General features: G+C 36.6%; 1 protein-coding gene across 1 annotated transcript; it reads left to right on the top strand.

Moving 5' to 3' along the window:
• Nucleotides 1-672: 672 nt before the first annotated feature.
• Nucleotides 673-24,152, top strand: ed (echinoid). Its single transcript, XM_053756726.2, has 14 exons — nucleotides 673-1,072; nucleotides 12,082-12,271; nucleotides 12,574-12,700; nucleotides 13,226-13,359; nucleotides 13,935-14,131; nucleotides 14,928-16,079; nucleotides 16,292-16,863; nucleotides 17,075-17,263; nucleotides 17,465-17,645; nucleotides 18,004-18,206; nucleotides 18,528-18,699; nucleotides 18,988-19,175; nucleotides 19,460-19,610; nucleotides 20,001-24,152. Exons 1-14 carry the CDS (start codon nucleotides 988-990, stop codon nucleotides 20,162-20,164), a joined length of 3,705 nt encoding a protein of 1,234 aa, XP_053612701.1. The 5' UTR covers nucleotides 673-987; the 3' UTR covers nucleotides 20,165-24,152.
• Nucleotides 24,153-24,247: the final 95 nt, after the last annotated feature.

Raw genomic sequence — 24,247 nt, 5'->3', positions numbered from 1 at the left:
AAAGATTATGATTTCCTTCTAAGCAAAATGTATAAAACGCAAAATGATCCAAAAATAAATGTAAAATGGACTATTATTTTATTCCGCGAAGACTACTTTGTACTACTTAATAACGGGAGTAAGACTTTAAACAAGTAATTGACTTCAGTGACTTATATTTGAACTGTACTTATACAATTAAGTTTTATTTAAAACTACTTAAGTTGGATCTGAAAAAAAGAAGAAAACTTATTTATTTTTTTAGCTAAAAACATAATTACAATTGGAAAGAAAATAAGTTTGGACGTAACTAGTGAACAATTTGTAAGTAGGTATACCGAATTGGTTCCCGCTCAGCATGTGCATAAGCATATATGTATTCACTCTTTATTCATTTTGTGCTACTTAAGTTTAAACACACATATAACTATAGTACCCTACCTACAGGGCTTACCGCTAGGCAAAGCAAGTTATCATTCTTGTTCTTGAATCTTGGACTACTTTCAATCAGGTTTGAAATAACCGCCATCTATCGGGAAACACTTCGCTTGTCCGTTGGTCTGTTGAATACACTCACTCAACTTGAAAACATAGCTTGCGTTTTGCGCGCTCCAACAACCTACAAGCAGCAGACGCGATGTTTCGTCTCGCTCTAAGCGCGTTTGCCTCTCTCTCCTGAGCTTGGGTTCAAACGTGGTTATTTTACTTTGTTCACCAGTGTGCGCCGTGGGCTTCCTTCCAGCAAGCGCCGATCGCGAGTGTTATGGTGTTCCGTAGTATTTTTTTTTCGGTTATACATAACACCGTAAATATAAAATAAAATTGCGCTAAATTTGTCCACAACGAAGAATATACCATGCAAGTCACAAAGACAGCATTAAGTTATGTGATTAAAATAACTATGTGATTGAAGTTATGTGCACATATTAGTGACAAGTTTTTGTGACAGTTAAGTTTACTCAAGTGGATTGTGATACAACATGGGAGCGTGAGGTTCAGGAGTGGATTATGTTTAGAAAGTTATTAGGTGTCAATGAGAAGATGGGGGCACAGTGGCGGCTTTCACCGTTTACTCTACTGGTGATTTGTGCAGGTAAGCGGGCGAGTCACCTACCTACTTACTGGCTAACGTCACCTTGCCTTGCCACGCCGCTGCGCCCGCGCCGATACGTTCACTTACTTCACAGTAAAAAGAAGCTGCGACTGTGTTGACTTTCCTATTCGTTTGTTCTTTATTCGGTACCAATATCAGAACAAGATCATATTTATTTATGTTACAACAGAAATAACAATATTATTGGTACAATATGATAAACAACTTCATAATGATACGAAGTAAAATGTCAAAAAAGAAATGTAAGCAAAGCATGGAAAAGTAACTATTTCTATTCTAATTGATAAAAAATTCTTACATTAAAAAAAAAGAGTTTTACGATTAACGTTACGATTAATAAATAATATTACAATTTTAACACCATTTGATGTCAATAAAATTTATTGAGTTGTACGTCTACTGACTAGAAAATGTAATATTTCATAATTTACACACATAAATAATGCAAGGAATTTTCAAACAACACAAATAATCTTGCAACAAAACCATGGAGCGTGATTTATTTTGACATCAAGGCAGTCTAGAGAATGTCTGGCAGACTTTTGTTGTTCTTGCACTCAAAGAGTGCCAAAATATTTTATTTCAATTTTGTACAACCGCGAGAAAGATAGATGATTCTTCTCTTTTCTTTCCCAGCTGGAGATCTTGTCTTGTAGGTGTAGGCCTCTTCATGATTTTTCCATTCGACTTGGTTTCTTGCCGATAGATCCAGGTATCTTGCAATTTTTCTGTACCTATTCAGAGCCTTGTCTTACTTTGTAATTAACTAGCGGCTCGTTCATCGCTTGGGTAAAACCATTATTGGTGAAAACCGTACAAAAATCAGTTTTTGAGTTTTTAGCGTTCATACAGATGCCACTTCTTTTTATAAGATGTAAGGATATTATCGGCCTGGCGCATCAGTAATTTCCCTACTGCCTATACCTTCCACTCTCCACTTTCCCGGGTACCACCTATTACGGATATCAAAGTTTATCAAAATATCGTGTGCAATTTAATTCCTCCAACGACAGTAACGAAGAGCAGATATAAAACATTTCTCGCATTTTTTTCTAAACACACACTGGTGCTATAAGATGTTAAATTCATGAGATGGTTATAATCAATTTTATATCTAAACACTAAACAATAATTTGTTATACTACCCATATAATAAATTGATACCACTATCAGTCTACTCTCGTATTCATACTAGACATCATCAGCTCATTATCACAATAGCTGATGATGTTGAGGCAGCCCGCCTCTTGGTCATTCATGTTTCGATTTGGAATAATGATTGATTATTGCTTATTGTAAGCTAGAAATTATATTTACTAAATTACTTACTAGGAAAAGCTGCCTATCTGCCTACAATTATTAACGTTACGACTTAACAATAATCCTTCGGATTGGATGGATAACCGGTAAATGTTAGCAAACCACTTCATTTTGGGAACGACTCACATTATTAATTACTAAAACGCCATCTGTCTTAACCTCAACTGCTCCGAATGTCGAATCTTAATGTATTCATCGGAATGGCTACTTGATTTGAACGCACCTGGTGCGTGCATTTCACGCGTTGATCTTATGGTAGGTGGGTACCTTGTGGCAACGTTTGCTGCATCTCTACTGATGTATACTGTTGTCATAAGCCGGTAACTGATTATATTTCTTCATTCTCTCTCTTTTCTCCACGAAGCTCGAGATCCCCTTAAACATATAATCCTTAATTACGAAGTTTCGTGTGGTTTTACGCCACCTGCCTTACGTCAACGCTCTGCTTATTGCCGCTCCGCTGTCAAGGCTTTTTATCCAACCATCGCATCCATTCCATTTGCTAATATTAACGACAGTTTGTGTGTCCTACCTTTACTTTCTTGTATAAATGGGTTTACTTCCAGTTTACCCAAAATGTTCAAATTCAAATTCAAATTCAAATCATTTATTCAGAAATTAGACCTTCACAGGCACTTTTTCTCGTCATCTTTAAATTTATAGTTATTTCTCACAAGCTAGAAACTACTGGCATTTCGGAACGACCACTGCTGAGAAGAAATGCCGAAAGAAACTCATTTGAACAGTGTTGGTCCCTATCATGCCAGATCGGCTTACCATTATTGTTTCTTACAAAAAAAATTTTTTTTTTCTTTTCTTTCTAATAATATATAAAAGTACATAATGTACATAGTCAAAAGGTATATCAAAACAGGTTATGATTGTGATCCGAGTGCTGATTATAATATATATATATATATATATATATCGATGTGAAACACAATTAACTTACATGAAAATATATGAGAAACGAGATGACCAGTTCCCTCTGGCAGCACCCGTTCACGAGTTGACGCATGGGACAGCCATCGCGTAGCTCAACCATAATAGAGGGAACCTCACGACCCGGCCCACGACGCCACCACCAGATTGACCATTTGAGTGAGCATGACACACTCGATTCCCATGACTTCATAATTACAATTCTTATTCGTCGAAATAGAAGTATAATTCAGACACTTGAAGATCACAAATCACGTACATGTTTTACAAATAAAATTTAAATGCCATACGAATTATTATAACAAAATTCAAAATTGTGAATAAAATAATAAAAAACAGTAAAATAAAAATTAGGAGATCATGTGTGGAGTGGCAAAGTTGTCGGGAGGATCCAAGCGTTTTTATCAGTCAAATAGGCGTTAATTGTGTAATACGCTTTATCCATTAAATTTTTCTTAACATAAATTTTGTAAAATGTCGAGCGCAGACCCAATTAGAAGATGGGTTTGCGCCGGACTGTTAGGGAAGAAACTGGGTGTAAATCGACATCTGCCCTCTTGTGTTTGTGCTATTTGAGGTCGAAATTTTTAACACCTTTGCACTTTCACCTGTAGAGTAGATCAAAATTAGGTTTTTCTCTTATAGTATAGAAGTTCTATTCATTTACTTCGATATTCGATTTCATTCTTCATTATTCAACACAGAATTTACCCATTAGACCATCTCAATGATTAGATTTGACACAAATGGTTTTGTTATACACGTCATGCATGCTTTTTGACTAATTTTGAAAATAATAATGTTTTTTTTCATCTCAGTATTATATTAAAAACAGTTCTGCGATATCTACCATCCACAACTGTGAGTCGATAATGTTGAAAATAATGTGAAAATCGATGTATTTATCGTCTTTTCATTTAGTAAACTAAGTTTTAGCTGTGTTTCCAATGTTACTGTTAGGTTATATATTAACTAGTAAAAATCGTTGATCCATGTTATTTCGTATTTGTGTGCGAGTGAGACAGGATATTTTCGTCACGGTTTGTTAGGAATGTCTATATATCCTTATTGTTTCAGTATATTTTACACAAGTTCATATAAACAAACAAACCTAACGTCCACTATGAAATAAACGTAGCTTACATAACTTGCAAAGCTGAGGATTATTGTTTATGTTTGGGTGAGTTTCCTACATAGATTGTTCAGTTAAATGGTCTGTGGTATCCTATTAGGCATTCTAATAAAAGCGGTATATGTCCCTTAAATTAAAAAAAATAACAATTTAAAAAAATATTGACAAAATTAATAATGACTATCGTTCCTCAAAATTCTGATTCACCAGTTAGCTAATGTCACAATACTTCTTATGATGAGTAGCATTCGTCGATTCAAAGATCCGTTTAATTAACGACTTACATTTTTGTGACTCATGTGACTTGAGTTAGACGAGCGTGAAACATAAACGAAAGTTGTGACATTTCCGCTATCAAGCAGTATGTGGAATAAGTGAGTTTTATTGTCGATGCTGCAGTAACTTTTCTGATCATCTACATTCGAAAAAATATAAAATCTTATAAGTAGTTAACCGATTAATGTTACCATTTAAAAATATTGTACGAGTATGTATAAAGTATTCCGTGTAATAAAGAACCAAATAACGAAGAGAAAATAAATTGTAAATATTAATATATTTGTATGTATGTATATACTTGTATTTCCGTAATTTTGCGGATAATTTGCATTTATCTTAGATGTGGGTTAATCAAATTGTTCTGTGATGTGAACAATGGAAATGGAGCAAAGTAGGTCTACGGAAATATGACAAACCTTAGACTCGTATAAAAACAAAGAAATAGAAATTGCCAAACATACAACAAAATAATAAATAAGAATGACGAAATAAAAAGCGATGCTAAATAAAAGCTAAAAACATAAATAGTGAAGAAAGAATTAATACTTTTCTTTTCGATGGAGAAAAGGAAATCTTACATAATATGCGAAAGGTTGGATGTGTAAGATTTACTCAATGACGCAGATGATGTAGCGTTACGCTACATATATGTTAATGAAATTTGGTGCATGTGTAGAATATAACCTGGAATAACACGTTAGGTTCTTTTCATCCCAAAATTCCTATGAAAATGAAGTTGGGGCGCAGCAGTCTACAAAAGACTTATTTATTTTTATTAAAACTCAATACTACAACTCGTTGTATCTTCGACGAATAAATTAGTAATTAACTACACACATCTATACACAAAGTTGAGTAGACCCGATCGCCTGTAGATAGCTGCAGAGTGATAATTGGTGAAATGAGATACGTAAGATGTTTCGGGGCCCTGAGTTCAATAAACAATTGCCGTGCGTTACAATGTTGTTTTGAAATTTACATAGTCCGCAGGAGTGCACCAAAAATAATAGTAACAGGACTGGATGAAACTACAATTTTACTTATATTTCACAATAACATGGATAAAGGTAGGATAAGACTATGATGATTTTTTAATATTTCTAATTTTCACTCACTGATGTATAATGGAAGTAAGTAAAAGTATACTAGTTATTGATAATTTGCTGTGCCCGAAAATACGATCAAATGTGATAGGCGGAATGTAATTCGTAAATGAGAAGTTAAGTAAAATATACTTCTTGCCCTTCAGCTTAGTTTTAGCGAGACAGTAGTTTACTGAACTTAAGCCCCAGAACTCGGCGCGCGCGCACCTGCACTCCAACCGGTTTCCACTAAACCTACAAAAACATGATTTCACTCTCTCGGCCCCAGTGGCCATCACCGGCCAATTTACTAATGTAGCCAACACTGGGTTCATACCGCAGCTTCTGCTATATCTATTTCACATTTTTAATTTTTTGATGAAAAATGATGTTTGTTCGAATTTTATCAGAATCTTATATAATTTTACGAGTATATGTGGAATTGTGGATGTAGTTTTATTTTTGAAATAATGATAGTCTTTCTAATTTTTACTTGTATGTCTTAAAACGAGACGCAGCTGACTGATTTATAAATCTAGACTCAAATCTCAAAGATTTGATACGCACCCTGGGAGAGTAATTGGGGAGTGCAGGTGAGCACTAAGAGAGGATTTCCCGAATTTTCTACGGGAATTTAAATTTACAATGCGTCCTGTTTTCCCGCGAAATCTTATAAATAAAAAGTAATCAAAATCTGTTCAGCCGTTTGTGCTACGATGCCATGGACACGTTAAACTTGTATATAACTTTCTTATGTCGTCGGGGTTTACAAAGGCTAAAGCGGACGAAGCCGCGAGATTTTCATAATTTTTCCATGCTTTATTACAAGAAATTCTAAATTTGACATTTCCTTTATGGGGAAAACATTATGTTTGAAATTACGAGCTCGGGGGGACATTATAAGACAATGGCGGGTACGGGTCGCTGCCACGACTCCGTTCCATGACAATGGCTGTTTGTCTGTCGGTTCCCACTGTTCACATCAACAAAACTTTTTGCGGTAAATGAGGCCGCGTTCACAACAAGATTGTCTATCTTTCTTGATGTAAGTAGGTGCGTGCGACACATCTTGGCGGCGACGGTGTGAAATTCGTTGGATCTTAACAGCTATATTTTAGATAGTGTAAACAGGCAAAGTTAACACGTGAAACCATTACTAAACAACTTTGGCGCCCAACAAATAATTTAATAATGTAAAGAGAATTGCCATATTTACGGAAATAAATGTGGCTCTGAATCGTACTAAAGACAGGTACATGCTTGCATAATAAATAGTACTGCCGTAAGTGAAAAGTAATGTGGTGACAACTTGGAACAAATCTGCAAAATAAACTTGACAAACCAAGAAAGCGATGCAGAGTATGTTGATCGTAGAAAATTTTAAATTGCTTCTACTTTCCATGAACCAGGTTAAATACCAGTATCTGATACTTTAAACCATAAATAATTAACGTTGTGGCTAAAAATACAAATTTTGATAGTTTTAACCCTTACCTAAGTGTCTCTAGAACGTTATATACCTACCTACCTTCGTAAGAAAGGTTTTACTATTTCGATGCCGTACCTACCGCTGTTATCTATTAGTGAAAACCGCATGAAAATCCCTGCATTGGTTTCTCAGTTTATTGCAAACAGACAGACTGACGCAGCAGATGACTTTGCTTTATGATATGGCATTGGGCATAAGGAGTAAGTAAAACTATGTATATTATTGGAATTAAACGACATTTGCTTGCAGTGCAAAGTGAGTAGTACCCATTAGGTATACAAGAGCGTGGGTAAATTTTAAGAAATAATTATTTTCGATATTGTGAGAGCTGAGAACAATCAACCACAAAGCAGCACATTATGATCAAGATCGAGAAATTGCAGATTTTACTTATCTCGTATCTCAGTCTCTTATGTGTATAATGTGAGAATCCTCTTCATAAGATCTAACTGATAACCTTCAGAATGAAAGCATAATAGTAATAGGTGTATGAGAGAGGGTCTAAAGTTATTTAGGTATAATTATTACACATCACGGTCCTATCATTATACGTATAAGTAGGTAGTAGGTCCATCTTTTTTCCTGAAATCTTGGAACGACCATCCGTTTGCTAAAGACTTGGGGGATTATTCCAAGTCTTGACTTCGGGTCCTCACAGACTGGGCGCAAACAAGCATCCGTTTGTAAACTGTAAACATTTTTTCTGAATATTATTACACGTCGGGAATCGAACCCAGGTTTATTGGGAACCAATGAGCTACGTTGATCGACCGGTTTCTTTATCAAGTATCAATTTATAAAGTTCTTGTTTATGCTCTGGTTAACTATTTCATATTTTACGTTTGCATTGGCTTACAACATATGCAGCAAAATGCCGTTGCCTCCTGCAACTGCGTGATTTCGGTGCACACGAGCGCTCGCCCTCGCTTACCTGTTTGGCCGGTCTCAGCTATCTCTTTCTCTAAAGTTTCTTCCGTCCCGCTCTATCTAGCGGTGTAGCAACGTCGCATCAACTCCGGCGCAATGAAACGTGATGGTTTTACCTGCCGAGCCAGCCGTCCCTAGGCCTAGCCAGAATACAAACATTGTTGAATATCTTCACAACTCAAAGCATTCACCTACCTGTATAGAATTTGAATCAAATAACTCTGACAAAAAATTGTTAAAGGAATTTGCAAAGTAATAAATTTAAAGTACCTTAAGGTTTTGAAGACATTCAATAGGGCTCATGAAGTTATAAAAATGTTTATTTTGTTGTATTTTTATAACCTAATTCATAATTGATAAAGACCCAAGTAATTAGGGATAGTAGGTATTAAACAATACACCTACCTAGGTACCTAGATAATAAAAATATCTGACCTGGTTCAGAAACCCAAGCCGAATGGAGTAAAATAAAACATTAAATTTTCACTAGCTTCTAACTACGGTAAAGATTAAAGAGATCATATTACTTATACCTAATTATGTTTTCCCTTTCACGTAGGTAACTTAAAAATATTGCCGCGGCGATGTCACAATCAGTATCAAGAAAAAAATTTAAAAGAAACATTTGTTTCGTTCCAAAAAAAACGAAAAGGAAATACCAAATCATTATCATATCTGGAACATATTTATCGTCTAAAACTAAATTTGTATAACCTTTGATTAATAGTATCAATAATAATAAAAAAATATTACTAATGAGTTGAAACTGTACCGTTAATATCGATAACTCCAATCCCGTGGGAATTTAGGGTCATTAGCCTAGTCTATTTTTATTAATCTGCCCATCATATACATTATTTATTGCAATCCATCTGGTGGTTCCAGAGATCTCAGACTGAAATTCTGTTTCATCATCGTTTGTACAGTTATTTTTAACTCTTTATTGGAGTTCCGTTCATCGTTCAAACAAAACCCCAAATGTTATAAATACGTGTTCAATTTTCAGCGGCTTATATGTCTGAAAAAGATACCGTTACGCATTAAACAATTAAATTCTGCATATCCATTGCTCCTTTTGCTCTTCATTTGCTTACTTTTGAGCGTGGTCTTAATTTTGCGCTTGGTACATTTTGCTCTAAAGGGACTGGGTAAAGGGACTAACAAAATTAAATTTTCATTCAAGTAACTATTTTTTTCATAAGAAAGTTCTGCCAATAATTCAATGTTAAACATAAAAAATATATATGTCCTAAATAACCAGGCGGATACATAGTTCTATGATTAGATATAATCTAAAACCGTGTACGGATTCCTTCGTTTTTAAATTTGTTACCGGATGCACGGTAACGTGCGCCTGCGCAGCGCCACATATGTGGCCGTCGTGGAGCGTCTCCTTCCATTCCAACATCTGTGCGTAGTCTTGCAAAAAAAAGGAATCTTTTCACGCCACATTATGCGGGCACTTTAAATCTATTTCGATAAAGAACGTAGGTACTTAACATGGGAATTTTTGACGACAATATTTTGTGTAGTTTATGCTTTGTGTTGATATATAATGACAAAATTACACGTTGCGCTGTGACAAAATATGCGAGTGAATTATCAAAAATCAAAAGTTTAAGTAATTTTCAATTCTTATGTTCTTAAGTTCTTAGACTAAGTGGTCTGTGATATGATAAAAGAACATAAAAACAGAACCCAGCATATCACATATCGGCAAAGTTATACCTGTGAAAATTAACACAAGTAATTACACGGGCTGGGAAGGAAACCTAGGCCAACCTAGGCTAACCTAGGCCCTTCAGACGGCAGATATGGTATGGTTTTCAGAAAAAGAGGTCGTTAATTTCTTGGTCTCTACCCTTCAGAGTTTGCGGTTGTGACGCCATTATGCCATAGATCATAAACCATAAAAATTGAAATATCCAAAATTCCCCTGTAAATTCACGAGCCAATTGCCTATCAGCTGTCTTTTTATCCCTTATTCGCCCGGTACGACATGCACGGGAAGATGGAGGAGTGTTGAGTGGTCCTACTATGGCGGGACCACACGCCTCAATTCGCATAACATTAGCAATGACGATCACGATGTAACGATCTCGATTCACATGTGTAAATCATTAGACGTTTGATATGCATGTCTGGTCCATCACTCGCATGTGAACTCAACATGCTGATTTTACTGGCGACCAGTTAGCTAACTAGGTATAAGAATACTTTTGATTTGTTTGATTTTATTTTTTCATTTATTTTTTTAATTTTCACCGTAGTTGTTTTTACTATCTTAATGTCATTTAATTATAGGTAAGTATATATTATTAATAAAGTGATCATATACGGTACCTTCCTTATAATTGTGTGCAAATTTTTAATAGGTAACATATTTTGCATAACAAATGACATCGACGACCGCTCACTAAATAACTTAGTGACTTTATATAAACAAAGTCGTAAGCTTAGATCTTTAAAGTACATAACGGTATTTGATGCGGATATGTATATAACATGCATAGTATTGCATCCGTGCGAGGCGCGGACGGGCGGCTAGTGTATTAATTGTTAGAATGTTTGATTGGGGAAATACACGAACACACCCAGGTGTAGCTAACTGAGACACCTACCGACTACATCTAGGTCTAATCGGCTAAACCTAGGTTTAACCGCATTTCGGGGTTTAGCCGTAATACATATAAAAAATACAGTCATCATATTTCAACGGGACTGTCATTATAAATCATTCATCTATTAGTAAATCCTTACGGATTAGTCGTAGGTATACTCGTATTTCTAATTATATCGTCTATTTTTTAGATATACTTAGTCCAATGACGTTAAGTAAGTTAAGTATGTATTTCTAGCTAGAAATATTTTTTTACAGATTGTGGACGATGGATTTATAATGATTGCTTGATAAAATAATTATGATGCAGCTATATAAAATTGGTCATTCATTATCGCTAGAGATGAGATTATATGAGAGAACTGAATGACCAATGCGCATGACAAGCACTATGCAAGACTAGTAGCAACAGCAAACACAGTTTCGGACAATGATTAGGCATTTTTATCATCTCTGTATTGCATAAAATTTACCTACGTAAGCGTACATCATTTGTATTTTGTTTTCAGTTGCAGTAGTATATAGCTAATATATTCAAAAGAAAAAAATCATCATTATTATATAATGATGATTTGTTATTAAATTAAATATTAGTTAAATTCAATCACAACTCGAAGTTAAACGAACATTAGCGAAATTGATGTCTTCATTAATTTCTCTGTTAAAAAATTGTGTGACAAAGTTTACGTGCATGCAATTAGTCTGTAAAAAACTAGAAGTGACTTGAATGCAACGATAAAAAAGTATAAAAATAATATTCCCTTGTTATTTATTTTCTTTACTTACTTATCATATTAGCCCACAGACCATTTAACGCACAGACATATATTGATTAGCTCTCAAAAATGTGACTTTTATTTGACAAAGAGAAATACTTTAATTTTGTCAAATAAAACTACTTTTAGTTAAGGTTATGATACTTCGTACTTCCATCTACTAAAAGTAATATAGCAAAGATGTGAAGAAAAAAAACCAAAGCTTTTTGAACATGCAATCGACTACCCACAAATTTTAGAATATTTAGTATAACCGCAAAGAAAAAATTAGAATACCTAGACGTAAATCTACGGAAATTAATAGTCGAAACTGGTTGTAGTCTTAGCTTTCATTGAACATAAATTTTTAAATTATGAAACCGTAAAAAAATAGCCTCATCGAAAGACAAAATTTAGTGTAACCTATCATAAATTGTTGCAGCATTGACGACGGCACAGAGCAGCGATGAAGAGCCACACGACACTCGAGAAGGCGATGACGTCACGCTGCAGTGTCGTTTTTCCCCCGAGCGACACCTGAGCGAGTCGCCTGCTTACTACTGGCTGCGAAACACCGCCGCTGGCCAGGACAATGTGGCCATTGGGAACCTCTCTCTGGGCTCCAACTACAGGTCAGCACCATAGACTACAGCTGGTATATGATGTCATGTCATGCTACGTTATCGCCCTTTGTCCCTCGGGCGACTTTATTATTGCCTGGAATGTTTTCATGGTGTATTTTGTTCTTCATAAAATGAAGCTAATATATGATTTTTAAAAATGACACAAGTGGTTTTGATACAATTTGAGTATGCAGCCTATACTAAAGCGCCCATCTTTCTTTACTGGCAATTTGTGTCCCAGGGTGTAGTTGCGTCACTGATCATGGTCGATGATGCATCTAAAGTAACTGAGATTTTTTTTGTATCTGTAGGATCTCATTCGTGCCTTCGGAAGGGCGGTACGACCTGCTGCTGTCCAATGTGTCCTACGACAGAGACAACGGCCGCTTCGAGTGCCGAGTGAAGGCTGGAGGCTCCGGCCGCACTCTTCATGCACAAGTAAGTTCTTTGTAGGGCTGCCAATTTGTTACCGACGCCGCACAAACAATTAATAATTATAACTGTTTCAGTTTGGTACTTCAAAGCGTTTCTAAGAAAAAGGATATTGTCAGACCATTGAAAGACACAGTTTTAGTTCGTACGGCCACATGCCATATTTTTGTAACAGTTAATTGATAGAGGAGAAACATTAAGTATTACATTATTTGCAATTTAGGTCACTGGTTTGTCGAAGGCATATTAAGGAGTTCTCAGAAGGATAACGAGACAGAAGACTATTAGAGCCTGTTTCACCTCTTTCTGGTACAATATATAATACAATCTGACAGAAAATCTACTAAATATCTATCAGTAGTAAGTTATTTGCCAGTCAACGTTATAGTGAAACACAATTTTTAACACTATCTGTTCGACATCTTACACATAAGCTATGAGAGACTTTATCAGCGAGGGGTGATTCAAGCTCAGTTTTTCCTTTAAATTCTCATATCAAGTGCCTCTTCTAAATATGTAGTCTGTCATCAGATCCACATGATCACGGTGCTGACGCCGCCGCGCGCGCCCTTGCTCACTCCCGGCGCGCAGGCTTTCGGCCTGGAAGACAAGGAGCTCAACCTCACGTGTTCCACGTCAGGAGGTTCGCCTGAACCCAGCGTCAAGTCAGTACTTATAAAGACCATCTATTAGAGACACGCCCGCACTTTAGACATGCAAAAAAACAAGGGGACTCGCACGAGTCCAACTTCAAGATCCCGAACTCAACTCTCTCTTTTTTTATATAGAACAATGAGGTTTTTATCTTTTTATATATATCCGGATACTTTCGGGGTCGGGACACTGAGAAGTCCGGGCTCAGCGTAAAGAGCAAACATTGAAATTGTCAAGATTCGGCTGTGATTTTACACCGTCAACCTGCCTGACATCAACCATTTTAGGGAATGCTTTTCTTGACTATCAGCTGCCAAGGTGAGGCCCTTATAGTCGTCGCATGGGACATTCACGGGAGTGGCATATAGAGTGGCCCGGCCCTATTCTAGGGCGGATCCACACGCCGTGTACATATAGATCCTAAGTTCAAATGAACGCGGGATAAAATTTGGAATATTTTGAGTAAAGTAATTGTACCTAGTACATGATTTTGTGCTTTGACTTAGTTAAGAATCTGAAAATAACATTTCAAGGTCCAAATTTTTCGTCTTTTTGATATACCATGACTTCAACGGCTATCTTACAGGTGGTACCGAGACGGGTCGTCATACCCCTTGGAAGCAATAACAACCCACGCGAAGTCACGTGACGAGGCTACCATCGCGACCCTGCGCCTAATGCCTAAGAAAGAGGACGATGGTGCCATCTTCCGCTGCGTGGTGTCCAATCGCGCCCTGCCGCAGGGGCAACAACTTGATTCCATGCTCAAACTTAGCGTTAATTGTGAGTCCATTCAACTAGTAAATATAAAAATGTACTAGAATACGAACCTAATCAATAGGGTTGCCATCAAGTTAATTCAGATTTTTATTTCCATGACTAGCAATGCATAATTAGTTTTATTATAACAGATAAACTACCGGGCTATATCTAAATCTGTATTGTAGTGCGGTTTCTGGCAATATTTAAGAGAATTATAACGATGCATACAACTGATGAAATATATGCAGGAATAATAGAAAACTTCTGCCTATCAAATCGCTCTGGCTACATATAATGAACACAAAGTCAAATCTGAACACAATAAATAAGATCCTCACTGTTACACAGTTATCTTCAACAAACTAGTTGAACGGAGAAAGTTTATGCGATGCCGCCAATTAAAATTGATTTATTTAAAAATGTAGTACAGCTGAAAATAAATCATATGTGTTGTGTATTGATGCTACTAAATAATTACTTTGTACCAATTTCTTAGAGAGATAGCTTGTTTATTCAAGAAGCCATGTGTTGCTGCATATGAGATACGGATAGAAATGTTTATATTATCTTTTAAAGCGAAATCAAACATAGATTTCACTTCTCGAAGTAATATTGAGGTCAGTCTATTTTAAATGATAACATCGAGTTCACTCACAGTTCAGCAATGCATCTGGTTATCACTTGGGTAAAAATGTACTTCCTTATTGACCACATAACATGCATGTGAAGAAATCAGTTTACAGTCTGACCACTCTTTACAGGTATGGTATTATCTTATTAAGGCTTGGATCATTTTGACGTACTTTTGTATTTTCAGATTATCCTAGAGTTACTGTAGTGCCTGAAAATGAACTTCGAGTAGGAATCAACGCAACTGCGACGCTGGAGTGCCATGTAGATTCAAAACCAACTGTCAATTCAGTAACATGGTATAAAGATGGCAAATTCGTTTCCGATGTTTTCGTGCACACAATCACTGGAATAACCAAACAGGATGCCGGCAAATACACGTGCAGCGCTGATAATGGATTGGGTCGTCCTGGAGAGAAAGCTGTCGTCCTAGACGTTCTGTTCCCACCTACTGTCACGGTGAAATCAAAAACCTACGAGGCCGAAGAGGGAGGCAATATTGAAGTCATTTGTGAAGTGCTGTCAAACCCCAAGCCAAGTACAGTAGAGTGGACGAAAGAAAATGAGCCAGATTTCCGGCAGTATGGAAATATCTTGTTATTAAATAGAGTAAACGCGGACACAGCGGGAACTTATACGTGTCGCGCGACGAATGTGATGTCGATGAGTGACGGGAAGCGTCAGGAGCGGTCCAGTAGTGCGTCTGTGGTGGTGCTGGTGCGCCACAAGCCAGGCCGCGCAATCATCAGCCCCGCTGAACCAAAGGCGCTCGAAGGCACCCCCCTCATCCTCACCTGCAGCGCCGAGCCCCCCGGCTGGCCTACCCCGCAGTATCGCTGGTTCCACAACACAGATTCTTTCGGAAATCCTATTGTCCTCGGCACTTCAAATCAGCACAAAATCGACTCTGTCCAACTCAAAGATGAGGGATCATACAGTTGCCAAGCATCAAACGAACTAGGACATGCGGAAGAAGCCTCTGTCATGCTTGAAGTACTCCAGCCTCCTCGATTCCAAGCGAAGCTCCAAACCCACATGAATAAAATCGCGGGAGAAGAAAACTTTGCGATTTCATGCACTGCTATAGCCAAGCCGAGATTAGATGTGATCTGGCTTAAAGACATGAAGCAAATAGACCCTGATCTTAATTTGTATGAGATTAAAAACGAAGTATCTGAAGGAGCTAAATCTGTTTTTACAGTACAAAGTACCCTTCGATTTGTGGGTACTGCCAGACCTAAAGGTGATGATTTGATACCTGCCGACCATGGCAGATATACCTGTGAGTTCACCAATGGCATTCAACCTATAAACGCAACGATGCATCTTCGTATAGAACGTAAGTTAAAAAAATAATTGTTTGCTTGTATGTAAGGCTTATGTTTATTACACTACTAGTCTCGAAATAAAAGTACCAAATGACACTTAGGAATAATTTAGCTTGTGAAAGAATTTTGAAATCGGTTGAGTAGTTAGATTCCTATATAAGTGTAAATAGTGTTGATTTAGTTACAAAATATACTTTAGTATAATACTTTTGTTTATTTTCAGATGAACCGATACTTGTTCAAACACAAGACAGAGTGGCTTTTGACCTGGCAGAAGTCGCCAAAATATCGTGTCGAGTGAACTCTTATCCGAAACCAGAATTCCAGTGGTTCTATGGAACAAGCAGCGCTCCATTGCAATCCACTTCCGAAGGTCACCACCAGATCGATGTTAGTTCCGATGAAAATGAGTCTTATTTGACTGTATTGAAGATACATGGAGTTAAATCTAGAGATTATGGAGATTATTATTGCCAAGTGAAAAACACGTTGGGTATGATTCGGCCTAAGATTCGATTGCAGCCAAAAAGTGCGCCCGAAACGCCTCAAAAGTTAGTAAGCGACGACGCAGGCCCCTCCTACGTGACGCTGAAGTGGGAAGCTGGTTTTAATGGAGGGTTGCCTAGCACTAAGTACTTTGTGCGGTATCGTCGAATCCCGCGAAAGTCGGACGGGCAGGCGGGAGACCACTGCTCCTCAAAACCTTCTGACTTCGACTGGATGGAGTTTGACTGCGGCCGCCAAAACCCTTGTAACGTCACACAGCTGACCTCTAACAACCATTACATATTTCTTGTAAGTAACCACATTATTTTACTCTTTAGGTTACTCTTCATTATTTTATTTACAAGATAACTAGCTTATGTATAATAAACATGCATTGTGCTTGTGACAAAAAGCACTTGTCTGTGGCGTGAGAACAATATTGATTAATTAAATACCGTTGACTTACAATAAGTATATGCGATGGAAGGAAATGACGCCTCTAAATCAATGTTTGTTTCAGGTGAAAGCATTAAATCCAAAAGGCCAAAGCAACTATTCGAACGAAGTAACAGTAACAACGAAGGTGGACACTATAGCGCCCCCCGGACAAGTGACGTACGACCCCAGCTCCAAGCAGCTAGTGTTCAGCGTGTCTGGGACCTGTCTGTCGCTCGTGGGGGTTGCAGAGGGCCTCACCAACAGTTGGCAGGTATAGCAGGGAGGACAAATCTTTTGATACTGCTTTACTATATGTTTACACATTTATTCAAAACAGGCGCAACTAATTTGTAGGCAATTGGCATGCTTAATATTACGATCATCTACTGTTATGAAACACCCATTTTTTTTATTAAATAGATAGAATTAGTCAACATAACCTAATATTAATATAGCTTCATATTATTACTAGGTGATAGACACAGTGCCAATCCAGCTGTCAGGCGGCATGAGCTCGGTGGTGGAAGCTGCGCTGGAGCCGCCTGCGCCGGCGCGGCGGGGCGCGGCGCTCGACGACCTCAACCCCCGCGTGCGGCTCAAGCTGTGTCTCAGGGTCAACCCCGAAGTCTGCAGCGAATATACTGAGGCTGAGAGTGAGTTAATAATGAATTAATATAAGTATATTAGTAATTATTATCTCATCGCATAGCACAAGTCTCGAACTTACTTTGGGGCTAACTCAATCTGTATGATTTGTCCTCTGTATTTATGCATATTTTTTATTAAGGTTAATTCCATATCCTTGGATCCATGGAAGTCATACGAGGAGACTAAGAGGTAACATCGACGGAAGACGAATAAAATCAAGTAAAACACGTGGATGGAATAGATAGATATTAGTTATAGGTGCTGCCGTAAATGGTGGAGGCCGCACTGAAGCAAAACTTGTACATAAGTCATGAGACATGCAGAATTTGCAAAATGTTTGAATTGGTATGTTTTGTTTTCCAGTCGGCCAGTCCTACATCAAGCAGACATCAGGTTTCCTCGGCCCCGCAGCCATGATCCCCCTGGTCTGCGTCATCGTCATAGCTATAGGCCTGATCGTCATCGTCGTCACCTGGCGGTGCCGCAAGATGACGGACAAAAACCGCGAGAGCCCCAGCAAAGATTACGAGATGAATGTCATGGGGTCCCCTATGAGTCCCAACCAGGTAATTTTTGATACTTCTATTTAGTACACAACTAGTATTTACACGCGACTTCGTATGCACTTTACTTCGTTTTCTTGTGACAACCGTTGCGACGGTACGCGCGTTCAATTTATTCTATGATCTATGATATCTAGATATGTGGTATAGATTTTTTTAGCTTATTTTTTTGTATTATGACTTGACTTATACTTAGATATATAATTCAATTAATTTTTTTATAGGTTGTATAAAAACCGCAGAACATTATCACTAGTAAATACTTATTTAACTATATCAAGTGCATGGTTGATACACAAAAAAATATCTTTATTATATTTCAAGGCCCCACCACCATACTACCAGTCGACAGGCATGGAGAATAAAGCCCTGGAACATTCAATGGACTTAGCACTGGAAGACTCGAAGAATGCTGTATGTCCTCTAGGCGATTACGGGTACCACGGCATGCCCCATGTTCAGTGTCATTCTGGACAAAACATGCCTAATTCGGAATGTAAGTGATGATGATAAATTTCCTCTTTGGTAGACGCGGAGATAGATCGAACAAGCTTGAATAGTAGTGCTCGATATTGTGATCCCATGTGTTATGATAATCATGATGCTGATGGTATAGTCAGGATTGGATCCCGAAAAGAGAACTTTCCAACGCTTTACTACACGGAAAAGATTTTTTTATCACGCCTTGAATGCAACAAGATCTCTCTTGAATGCAAAAATAATATAAATAATTAGATTGTTATAAATAGGTAAATCTTATTTAAAAATGATTTCACATTTTCAGGGAGCAACAACATGTATTTGGAGAACAGCTACACGAACAGTAACAACGGGGGCAGCGTGAACTCCCACGATTCGCTGTGGCAACTTAAGATGGCTGCCGGCAACAACGGCAATATGGCGCATCCAATCATCGACCGGCAGAATAACTATGCGTACGATCCTATGCCGGGTGGCTACGATACGATACAGGTAAACTATTTTTTAACCCAATGCTAGGCAAAGGACATCCGTTTTCCAAATCTATCTATTAAAAGCAACCTTAGTTCTTATATACATATATTGCGCATAATCTTGTAGCCAGTTCTTTCTGCAGCAACTTTAAGGACGTTTCAACTTTTCTATATGTAGATCAACAAAACAAGTTTTCTGACATTATTAGTTAATAATTGTCTCTATTAAGTAAAGAAAGTACTGCATTTATTTGTACTTATTGCCTATAAAATATATTTTATTTTATATTTTTACATTGTCAGGACTACGCGCCGTATCCACACTTAGCGCATGCACAGCCAGCCCCCGCAGACTACAACCTTCGCGGCAGTCAGAACCCTTCGCGACAGGACTTCTGTTCTGACCCCTATGCGTCCGTACACAAGCCTAAGAAACGCATGGACCAACACATTGGTAATTTTCTTGTTCACACCGTTTCTTAAGCAAACAAAAGAAATGTCAATTTCATAGGCGCGTGCATGCATGCGTAGTCGCAGCGAAAATATTGCGAAAAAAATTTCACCATGGTCTAAAATCTTTTAGTTTAAGTCCTCGCTAAAGATATAAGAAATCCATATCACTTTTTTGTAACCGCAGAGTTACTTAAATGAGTTCCAGTCACTAGAAAACCAAGTGGGTGAAGCAAACACTTACCCCGTGTCCTCATTGATTTAATCGACATTGTGAAAATATCAAATTAAAGGACATATAAGGCTTTGTCCTAATTATAAGACATTGTAATATAAATACATGGATTTGATATTTTCAATGAGGACAACCCTTTAGTGTGTGGTGTTGTTTTAGAATCCCCGTACCACGAGGTGAGCGGGCTGCCCGAGGCGTTCTCGGACGCGGGCGCGGACGACAAGCCGCCGCACCTGTCCATCAACTACGACGACTCGCTCGAGTCCGGCTACTCCACGCCCAACTCCCGCGCACGACGCGTCATCAGGGAGATCATCGTGTGATTATACTTACACTAATTATATCGAATCGCGTCTCCACCGAGTGAAAATTATCATATATCTTTGTATCCTCAATCAACAACAATCATTTAATTGTCTCCACATTTGGGGCATTGGCTTTTCTAATGGACGGACAAATGTCACTAATTCTTGAGAAAAAAATCCTTGGCGGAGAAGCTCCACAACATCCGCCGCGTGACTCAACATCGTACCTAACTTAACGCGCATTCAGCCTGTTTCAATAACATACCTTGCGTAGATATGAGTGTGAGTGAAATAGTAGGTTAAATACACATCACGACTCTGCTTCACGCAGCGGACACAAAAGCTATAGAAATAGTTTTTACTATAACTTTAATTAGTAAGCGTCATATACATATAGTTATGATTGCGAACCCCGATCGAATCTAAAGAATCTCGGTATAATCTTTTCTATATTATTTTCTATTTAATCTATATTAATGTTCTTATTTGATATATTGAAAATAAGGTATCTCTGAATCTTAAAAGACTGCGCCGTAAATATCATAAAATAATATAGTGTACTTACTCATTGATGTCTACTTAAAAGTATGGCCCAGTCTTATATAAGTTGGTTAATTAATAATAAAAACTTAATTTTAATGTTTTTACTCGTAAATCTTTGTGTAAATATTTAGGTTGTTGTGGCGTATGTTGTATGAAGTGAAACTTTTCTATGTGCTATATAGAAATAACGTGTATTGATTAACAGGGTGGAACCCTCAGCCAAATCGACTGTTGCTGGAATAATATCATATACATCTCTAAGAATAATTTAAACTGTCAATTTTCTGCGACATATAAATTTGGTGGGTGTAATATTAAATATACATACATGAAAGGATCTGAAAATTTCCAACATGTATGATTAGTTACAAAACATTTGTATAGATAAACCTGTGACTATGACTCGGTATATTGGTAACGTATTGATGCAATATTGTAATTATACAATGCTCTACGACTACATCGACTACGGTATGCCGGGTACTTAGTTGAATTAAAACTGATGCTCTCAAAAGGTGTTTGAGGTATAGAACTACTGGAAAAGGGTGAAATTTTATGACTGTATAATTTTATTCATCAAATAAATTGAAACGTAACTACTTAATAAAAATAGACTAATTTATTTGTCTGGTACTTTATACCAGTTTTCTCTGTTGTTGCCGCAAAAATATCTTTCTCACTGCGATTCTTTAAACAACTCAAAATTTCACATGTATTTTTTATCTTATTTTTCTTGAATATTTAAATATACTGTGGATGTAACGTAGTCAATCCTTATCTCGATTGGGACTGTTATGTAAGTAGATAGAAAATGTATGTACATAGTTAGAAATAGGGAAATACATTCATTGTTAATGGATTGTTAATGGATCTGTATGTAAGTTTGAATTTGATGTAGAAAATCTCCGTTGACTTTGAAAAATTCCAGAAACTACGATCCACATGAGTCTAGATAAGTATGTACTATCTAATGGGGGTATCGATTCTTCGCACATTAGCGCTATTGTCGAGCAAGATCCTATTCAATATAACTGACATTGAAATAAAACTAGTGACCCGTCCCGGCTTCGCTTAGGTAAAACCATAATATTATATACACCAAAACCTTCCTCGGGAGTCACGCTATCTATTTAAAAAACCCGCATCAAAATCAATTGCGTAGTTTTGAAGATCTAAGCATACATAGGGATAGACACCGGGAACCGATTTTGTTTTATACTATGCAGGTGACATTGCGCACACGTGCAAACACAAACTTTGCGTTGGACCTTGCTCTACACCCGCGCCACTTGCGGCGAATTCAATCGCGTTAGCCTCATTGGAGTACGTTTGCCACACAAAAGTTATCTTGAGAATTTGTAGCGAATGTAGTATATGTTTTCGATCAAATTGGTAGTAACAATATTTGATAGACAATAACTTAATCATTTTTATTATTTGACTCAATGAAGCTTGGAAGTGTCTACTACGCTCACTCACTCACTAAAGTGTCGCATGTCGCCACAAAATCTCACTGTAATTTTTGCTACCTGTAAGAAATTGTCTTTATTATTCCTGACGAGCGTACTGATTATCGCCTTTTTGTTTTTATACTAACATTGTTTAGGTTAACTATAAGTCTGGTATCTTAAAAAAAACAATATTCGATTAATTATACGTGCATTAAATTGATTGTGGATTTGACTAGCATTTATATATATTTGTGTTAAAACTGAATTTGTATTATGAAAAGGTCTCAAGTCATTTTGATCGTCAGCAGTTAATGTTTGAATGACATAATCAAGACATAATTTTACTGTTGGATCATGCTTTCGCGTCTTAATTTTATTATTTGATTGGTTACAATCTGGTTTATAAACCAAACTTCATCACAAAAATGAGTCTGTAAACTTTATTTAGAATTTTTGAAAAAAAGTTTCAGTCGGGACAGTTCAAACTGATCAATAGTATAGTTCAACTGGCCTCGAAGATGACTGTGCTTAGGAAGTATTTAACACATGAACACTGTTTATAATATGTATCCAATTGGATTGTAGATGCGAGTATCATGCACAATTTGAAAATACTGTAGTCATAATATAATACTTATAGCAGATTATTGATAGCTCTTATAAGAATTCAGTTCGATCATGAGTACTTTACATAATTATAATAATATACACGTACAACGATGCTATTCTAGTTTTCATATTCGCTAGTTAGATACTAATAGGTGCCTCCTACCTTTTAAAGCAACGCAGTAGTTGATCTCGCAATTCAAATGATTTTATTAATTAATTACTATTATTACTATTAAATTTGCTAAAATATATAATTAACTCAAAGCTAAATTTAGTGCCAATAATTTAGATTAACGTACTTAATATATTTTTTACATTTTATATTTTTCAATAGACAAATACAAATTCTACTGTCAACTACTTACCTTGTCAACTGTTTACCATCGAACTAAAATAGGAGAAAAATATATTGTTTACTGACTACTCAGATCTAGTCAATGAGTGGCTAAAGGGCATGACCCATCACTTCATTGACTCAAAATGGTAACCAATTTTATATGTGAGACTGTTTTTATTTAACTCCTTTTGAGTTTAGTACTTAGGTAATCTAATTTATTTCTCTCATGCTGTGGATCATGACCTCAAAGAACATTTTAATTTTTTATTTTTGTGCCAACTACTGCTAACGACTGTTTTGAACGTAACGTCCACACCGAAACAAAAACCTTGGGTAGGCTAATCGTAATAAAAAAAAACCTATGTACTCAAATCAGGTTAACTATAGAACATAGTTAACCTGATTTATTAAATTAGTGAATTGAACGGACCCACCTTTAAGAAATTGTACAATTAAGTATGTTCATAGACATTATAAAAACATAATTTAATTGACATGAATATGTCGCAGCCGACTATAATATAAATATAAATATATGTGGATGTATGGATATGTTCTTTTTTATTTATAGGACTATATTAGTAGCTATTTAGTTAAATATAGGTTATGTATGAAATAAAGTAGTTATTTTACCAGGTGGTGATAGCATACTTACTTGAAATGAATTATATTTTTATACCTACATTTATATTGTAAAAGATTTACGTCAATGTGCTCAGTCTCAATATTTCAATTTTGCAATCAATTATTTTTTAATGATAAAAAAAAATGAAAAAATGTGCTCAATTTTAATATATATATATAATTTTACTCAATTAATGATAATGATACTGCTGAATTGTTGTTACAAATGGGTCCCGATTTATTTACATCTTTGTAAAATGTGTTTATCTCGTATTTATGGGGCCAAGTATTTTATATTAGATCATAAAAACTTAGTATGACACAGTTTTGCCATAACGCATTTTTATTTTATTACGTATCTAAGATCTGTAAATATTTAAAACATAAGATTTAGTTGTAATAATTAAGGAATTATTTTAAAATAAATGTTGTTAGAGCATTACTGCCGTGTTTTTTTTTACCCTGAGACTGTGCCCATATACTTATTGTGGAGCTCGGGCATGGCATATTAGGAAGTTAGGTTTAAAATAAAATGCA

Source organism: Plodia interpunctella, chromosome 16 (genome assembly GCF_027563975.2).
Source record: "Plodia interpunctella isolate USDA-ARS_2022_Savannah chromosome 16, ilPloInte3.2, whole genome shotgun sequence".
NCBI lineage: Eukaryota > Metazoa > Arthropoda > Insecta > Lepidoptera > Pyralidae > Plodia > Plodia interpunctella.
This window is presented reverse-complemented; position numbering and strand designations above follow the sequence as displayed.

Excerpts from the sequence above, each read along its gene's own strand:
- ed (XM_053756726.2), top strand. The coding sequence starts at position 988 with ATGTTTAGAAAGTTATTAGGTGTCAATGAGAAGATGGGGGCACAGTGG. Across the intron at positions 12,701-13,225 it reads GCCGCACTCTTCATGCACAA|ATCCACATGATCACGGTGCT; the intron begins GTAAGTTCTTTG and ends GTCTGTCATCAG. Across the intron at positions 17,646-18,003 it reads CGAATATACTGAGGCTGAGA|TCGGCCAGTCCTACATCAAG; the intron begins GTGAGTTAATAA and ends TTTGTTTTCCAG.